This window comes from Rhododendron vialii, chromosome 6a (genome assembly GCF_030253575.1).
Source record: "Rhododendron vialii isolate Sample 1 chromosome 6a, ASM3025357v1".
In the NCBI taxonomy this organism is placed as follows: domain Eukaryota; kingdom Viridiplantae; phylum Streptophyta; class Magnoliopsida; order Ericales; family Ericaceae; genus Rhododendron; species Rhododendron vialii.
The window spans coordinates 28885810-28893333 of NC_080562.1; the positions used below are offsets into that span (position 1 = coordinate 28885810).

At 37.1% G+C, this 7524-nt stretch overlaps 1 protein-coding gene across 1 annotated transcript; it reads left to right on the forward strand.

The window, feature by feature from the left end:
* Nucleotides 1-1120: 1120 nt before the first annotated feature.
* On the forward strand, nucleotides 1121-6619 carry LOC131330089 (ubiquitin-conjugating enzyme E2 35-like). The gene is made up of 8 exons (XM_058363593.1): nucleotides 1121-1348; nucleotides 1534-1561; nucleotides 2017-2103; nucleotides 4379-4437; nucleotides 4915-4956; nucleotides 5030-5103; nucleotides 5758-5855; nucleotides 6391-6619. Exons 1-8 carry the CDS (start codon nucleotides 1313-1315, stop codon nucleotides 6426-6428), a joined length of 462 nt encoding a protein of 153 aa, XP_058219576.1. The 5' UTR covers nucleotides 1121-1312; the 3' UTR covers nucleotides 6429-6619.
* Nucleotides 6620-7524: the final 905 nt, after the last annotated feature.

Consider the following 7524-nt stretch of genomic DNA (forward strand, 5'->3'; position numbering starts at 1 on the left):
ATTTTTTTTTTTCAAAAAAAAATTATTTTCAGAAAAAAAAATTAAAAAAATAAAAATAAAAAATAAAAATAAAAATACAACTTCTTAAACATTTTTTTTTTCAAAATAAAAATTTTACTATTTTTTTAAAAAAAATTAAAATTTAAAAAAAAAAAAAGTTCGGATTCGGATTGATAACGGATTTAATCCGATCCGATCCGGATCCGATCCGGATCCGTATTGAATTACCGGATCCGGATTATCGGATTATCGGATCGATGTTATGTGGAAAAATAGAAAAAGTAGAGTAATTAAAATGAAATTTGAGGCATGACCTGCTATGAGTGGGTTTGTGTTTTCATTTGTTCTAGTATTTGTACATGTGTTTGGGCTTGTAATGCTAAAGATACCTTTACCGAGAAAAAAAGAAGGAAATTTGGGGTGTATGTGAGTCAAGTACTTGCATTTAATACCGTGCCTGCACAAGTCTTTGACTCTTTTTTTTTTTTATAATTTGTCCAAACATGCTTTTACTGTACCCAAGTGTATCCTACTAAATAATTTCCGTTTCAAAAATTAAAAATCTTGTGAGAGCTAAATATAATAGTACGACTCTTCAAATTTGGGTCATTTTCTTGAAATCAAGGTGACCTTTTTTTTGATAGGCGAAAGCAAGGTGACCTTAAATAATAGCTATTTGGTGTTGTTAAAAAAAATATGACGGTTTGGTAAACATACTCTTCTGCAACATAGGTGCTATTGAGATTGTTTGTCACCTTACGGATAGCTATTTAGTGCTAGAGCGCAATAGTATCTGCCACATATATCAAATAATGTATATGCATTTTCCATAACTTAATTAAAAGAACTTTATAAGTACTAATTATTCTTAAATTCTCTCACAACAATAGTGCAATGTACATCATAATTTAACTAGTTTTGCCACTCATTATGATCTGAAAACCTATGTTTTACAATCCCTAATTCATAAGCTAAAATGTAGTAATTGACTCCCAAACAACCAAATTGGAAAACAAATTATTATAAATTGTTAGAAACGAAACCAAAGAAGAAAATTCTCCATTTTTTTCCTCTTGAATTTTCCCCCTTTAGTACTGGGAACCAAACAGACCCTTGACAACTTGTGAAATGCAGCAAAATTTCCACAAATAATTGAAGTTGTTTTAGGTAGCGTTAAACCCTTCGCCACCCAACTCCGCCTTTTCTCTACTTTTCTCTCTCTCTCTCCCTCTCCCTCTCTCTCTCTCTCTCTCTAAAGTGGTATACCGAAACAACCACCTGCTCTTCGGCCTGAAGCCTGACAACTGATCAAATGGCAAACAGCAATTTGCCTCGAAGGATTATTAAGGTACCCCTCGATCCCTCTCTCAATTTCCTCCGTTTCTCTCTCTCTGTCTGTCTCTCTCTCTCTCTCTCTCTCTCTCTCTCTCTATATATATATATATATATATATATATATATATATGTGTGTGTGTGTGTGTGTGTGTGTGTGTGTGTACGTGCATCATTCAATTGACCTGATTCGTGCATCAGGAAACGCAGCGGCTTCTCAGCGAACCAGGTATTCCCCCCCCCCCCCCCCCCCCCTAGCTTTGTTGTCGTTATTATGTATCCCGTGCTTTGTGTATTTGTTCTTGTGACTTTTCGTGAGTAAAACTGAAATTTGAACTGGAAATACAAGACTTTTCTGTCACGGCGTTAGTTGAACCGTTAAAAGTTGTAGTTTTATCTTGTGATGGTAGGACAATTAGAGATTCTAGTGTTTTTTACCTACTGTAGAGTTAGGGTGCGTTTCCATTATTGGACTACAGGCTGATGACAATGGTCAAGTTGTTTCCACTAAATGGTATTTTAGTTGATGTATGTGAGGAGAATGACCTGCCTAAAAATCTGTGAAAATATGGGCTTTGAGTCTATTTAGTTTAGCGGAAACGCTGCCTTATTGGGACTCAAAATTATTAGATGGTGATGTTTTTTTTCCTACTATTCTTTATCGATTGTGTGATGTAAATGCAGCACCAGGAATCAGCGCTTCACCGTCAGAAGATAATATGCGGTATTTCAATGTGATGATACTCGGTCCGTCTCAATCTCCTTATGAAGGTATATCTAGTTCTCTAGAGTTGCGGCTTTGAGTGGAAGGCTTTGTCGTAATGAAACTACAATGTTGTTCGTGCCAAGTTGCTTCTTGAATGGATCGATCTTTCTTTATCCTTTTGTTGTTGGTGATGGATATTTGGTTAATTCTGCAAATTTGTGGGTGGTGTCAGAATCTTTTTTGTGATTGTATGTGACTTGACCTGTTTGCGATGTATGTTGAGTGCTTGAAATGATAAATTGAATACTACAGAAAAAAGGGGAATGCGAAGTTCTCTTTGTGAAAGATTATCGGTACACTTTTTGATCCATCACGATACTTCACACATACAAATGTGGCAAGGACGATAGGGTATGCATTGATCAACTGTGTAAACTCATGAATTTTCACATCTTTAGCAAAGAACCCAAGAAACCCAGGTTATTCAGTGCTTCACTAATGCTCCTATGTGCCAGTCTCATTGCTGCTGGAGATTTTGATTGAAAGATGTCAAAATTATATTTTTGCCGCTTTTTTTGTTTGGGCACCATCATAGTTGGATTTGGTATTTGATCTGAATGGTATAGGTGTATGGGCAAGGATATGTTTGGCTTGCTCGCCATTTATGACCCGGATTTACTATCTGAATTGTTAATTTCAATGTTTTATTGATCTTTGCCGAGGAATTATTGCATCTTATGCTCACTTCTTTTGGGTTACAGCATCAAGCCTTTTATACTACATTCTCTAAACTACAGGATACTGTGTGTCAAGGCCGTGGGAACCCAGTGGATTGTTAGGTTTTGCTTAATGACAGTATGCCGATATTATAGATGATTGATCATTGTTTGAGTGTTACCAAATCAGTTGATCCTTATTTAACTGGTGTGAAGAGTGACAATGCCCCTCAGTGGTTATGTGGACAATTTTTGTTTTTGTTTTTGGAGATCTAGATATTAGGAAGTTAGAGTTGGAGTCAATGATAACGGATAGGATGTAGTTGATATAAGGGGATCAAAATGGTCGGCTAGTGTTTGCAGACTTAAATTATAGAAATTAGAGTTCTTACGTATGGAAGATGATCTTGATGACGGGATTGGGTTATTCCCGAAGCTATACAAGAGGACTTTTGCTTGGTTGCTGAGGTTGGATGGATGCCAGCTTTATTTGGCAGTGGACAGGGAGGGCTCAGAGAAGCTGTCTTGGAAGAGGCTTTGGTAGATGCTCAAAAAGCTTGAATGGTGATAAGCCTAGTCCAGGGATCTCATTGACTTCTCTGCTATGCTCTCTGTGTTAATTATGCTGGAGGATGTCTTTGTGGTTATACTAATGAAGTTTTTTTTTTTGTCTGGGGAGTCGAAAGAAGTCTAAATGCTTTTTTTAAAGCTACCAGTTTACAGGGCTTGATTTTATAGATAATCCAATGTGGACCTATGGCATTACCTGTTCACATAATGGTGGTGTGGATATTTGAGACTATAGCTTATTTGCTGGTGTGTGAAATTGTTTACCAAGAAACTATCCTCTAGGTTTCTTATTTTTATCACACTTGCAGTTAGGTCATTAGGTGTACAATTGGTGGGCTTTTGCATGTAACTCATCCTTTTGGTAGTAAATTGAGCGTATATTTATGGTTTACTGCTGACTCTTGTTAATTAGATTGTTCCAATTTTCTTGTCTAAGGGACTCCAGAATTGATGATTTTTGAAATTTGGTTTCTCCAACCCAAGCTAGGAAGATGCAGAACTTATAACGAGGATCTTGTATGGGAATTTAGGATTTGGAAGTTGAAAAAACATCATGCCTGCATGCAGTTTCTCCTCCTTTGGGCTATTTGACATGCTTGGTGTAACTAGTCATGCTGGCCAATTAGAAGTACTTCATGACTTCATGACTTCATGTGTTTAGAAGTTTCATGAATAGTATTAAAAAGAAACAGTTCTGCTTTTTCCTTTTCAGATGGAATACCCTTGGTGGCATTGATTGGCTTTACACAATTACACCTATTTGCACTGTGATGATACTTGCATTTAGAAAAGCTGAAAAATAGTTATTTTGTCATGCTTTTGCTCATGACATATTATTTGTTCAGAAACTAATGTGATTGTGGTAAAATGACTTGAAGTCGGAACTCTGCATCCATTGAAAGGGCTTTATTTATGTTTCAGCTGTCTTACATTGTTTCTTTGCAATGACTCGTCGATATTGTCTTGCTTCAAGAATACAATCATCTGTTCCTCCTTTTTATTTACCTCATTTTGGTTTGTGATGCTAATCTTCATGAAATCTTCATCTCCTCAGGAGGGGTATTCAAGTTGGAATTGTTTTTGCCTGAAGAATATCCGATGGCGGCTCCCAAGGTATGTAGATGCATCGATATATGTTGAGCTCTCTATCTGTTTAAATTTTGCATTCAAGCAGTTGTTTGTTATGTTTATGGGGAGGCCTTTATGTACTCTGCTTGTTGAGAGCTCAAGTAATGCTATTTGACTTTTAGTTATTACCCTTTGTCCTGGAACGTGTGCTATGATTTGAGAGATAGAGTACACACCAAATATTTTTGATGACTGCCATGCATAAACTGGTTTTTACTTATGTTTCAAGCTTTGATCCCTTTTTCTATTGGCTATTGCAATTGAAGTTTTTACTGTATGGTTCAAACAAATCAAATCTGCTATGCTCCATGTACTTGGTTCTTCATTGTAAGGCTCCTTATAGTCTAGTCTCTTGGAAGATAGTGAGCAATTTGTTGTTTTTTAATACTTGTTGGGTTTCAGATTATTGTTTAATTTTGATCCCAATTTTATTTCTTCTGATTGTTCTTTTCCCTGTTGCAGGTCCGCTTTCTGACCAAAATTTACCATCCTAACATTGACAAGGCAAGTTTTATACTCTTCCATCCAATTCTTCATGTCTCGTTAGTCTCATGCTAAGAAAGCAAACGTCGTGCAGCTGGGAAGGATATGCCTCGACATTCTTAAGGATAAATGGAGTCCTGCCCTCCAGATACGCACTGTATTGTTGAGGTGATACACCTGTTCTATGCTCCATGAGTGAAGTTCTGCTTATTTCCTTTGCTTTTTCTGTACGGTATATCAGTCATTCTGCTATAACCTCCAGTCAACAGATCTAAGCCAAGACATGGCTTAATGAACTGAAAGCGGAAGGCAAAGAGGCGAGTCTAGCAATAACAATGACTCACTCCATCCCTATTTGTTTCTCCATTTTCATTACTTTGGGGATCTCAAAAAATCGCATGTGTTTATATTCTATTTAATTTTAGATGGTCTTAGGACTTTGTCTACACTAAGTAATTGAGATCTTTCAATTGGTGGAGAAAATCTTGGGTGCTTGTCAGTTTTGGTGGGAAATGGAGCTCGTTTGGACGATTTTGCCCCTCAAACAGAGAAGGGCCAAACCTTAGGGGTTCATCCAAAGTCCAGCACGTCCTAAAGTGTAACCTGTAAACTGGACCTCTGTTTCACGTCCAATCTCCTTCCACAAGTCTTTGCACTACAAAATTACATTAATTGTTGACCCGATTAAAGGCACCAACTCTTGAAAAAGGACAAACAAAGTGGGAAGATGGGGAGTGTTGGCATTTTAATTGGTGTGGTCTCGTCAGCTTCATGCACAACCGAAAATCTGGACACCGTATTTTGTTTTGTTTCATGAATCAGCATCCAAGCTCTCCTGAGTGCTCCAAATCCGGATGATCCACTTTCTGAGAACATTGCAAAGCACTGGAAGACAAACGAAGCCGAAGCAGTTGAAACAGGTAATATCCATACCGTTTAATTTTATGTATTTTATCAGAAATGTTGCCCCAATAGCCCAGGAAAACTATGTTCCTGGATGAACTGTGCTATCCACACAGACAAAAGTTGCACAGATCCTACACAGATTTCATTGTGGGTCCCACACAAACAATCTGAGCCATTCATTAAATTTAAAACATGTTTTTGAGCGACTTACAAGTGTTTTTTTGAGTTGATTTTTCGCGGGATCACCCGAAAAACTATTTTAAATTTAATGAATGGCTTGGATTATTTGTGTGGGTCCCACAATAAGATCTGTGTAGGATCTGTACATCTTTTGTCTGTGTGGACAGTCCTTTCCTTCCTGGATAGTTTGTATGGGAGGATTAATTTTTAAGCCTCAGTCATACAAGGAGTCGCCCCTTTTCTTTTTCTCATTGATAAATCTACTCATCCAACATTTATATCCTTCTTTTGTGACGTTTCTCTTCACAATAGCTTGATGCGGTTCATTAATTTGTTTCGTTTGCTGCTTTTTTAATTGGACTCATGCAGCAAAGGAATGGAGCCGTTTATATGCAACTGGTGCATGATTATCGGAGTCCATTACCAGCAAATCTCATTTCTCCAATGTATGTTAATTGAATTGTTGCCTTTGGTCTTGCAATGAAAATGAAAATGAAAAATCGTCTATGAACAATCTAAATGTAATATTTGCTAGACCTTCAGTATGTGTGTTGATGAATTTCGTGTTTTGTAATACATGCTGTTCAATATTGTGCTATCGTCTCTAACTTTAATGCCCATTTATTGCCATGTTTTGCATATTGTCTGTCATTTTATTATGGAGGCTTGTAAGTTCAAAGCAACGACTGAATCTTGCGCAGGATTTTATACTAATGTGGTTGAGTTCCCCTTTCAGTTTTCGTGTGATATGCTTAACTACTTTTGCGTCTGTATTATTCTCTCGACAAGACCATCCTGGATAACAGATCATGAGAAAATAACTAAAACAACCTATACTCATCAATCAAATTGAAATGGTCGAAAGAGAGATGCAATGTTTGACCATCGGGTGTTGTCGGATGCAAAAATTTGACTGTAGTGTCGTCATGAAGTGCCTAAGGAGCAATTCAAAAAGGAAAAAAAAAAGAAAGAAGTAAAGTTGGAAAAATAAGTACACATTTTTTTCCCGAGTATATCAAACAACAGTTAACAATTTCTACGCCTACCCCTAAGATAGAGGAGGAAGGAATGCCGCTAAGCAGCATAAGTGGGCTAAGCCGCAAAGGAGTCATATGATTGGGCTGCAGCCGTGGGTTAGAAAAAGAAATCACCTTTACTGAGTCATGCGGTCATACACAATTCTGTATCTGGTAGCAACTTTATTTATGTGTTAGAATATAAATATTATAAAAAATGGATATATAAAATAAAAGATGCTCCGTATTGTATTTTAAAATTTGTAATGCATAAGGTAATAATATATGTCCACATTAGCATGAGTCCACGTGCTAGGGCCTATGCGAAAGGGAAATATAATAAAGGCCCTGCATGAGACAAAACTCTAAAAGCAGAGCCGGCTTAATATATTGACTAATCTGGGAGATCAATCCCACTATGCACTAGTTGGGGATCCATTGAAAACCAGGACAAAGGTTCATATGGATTGGCCCAGCATAGGAATTT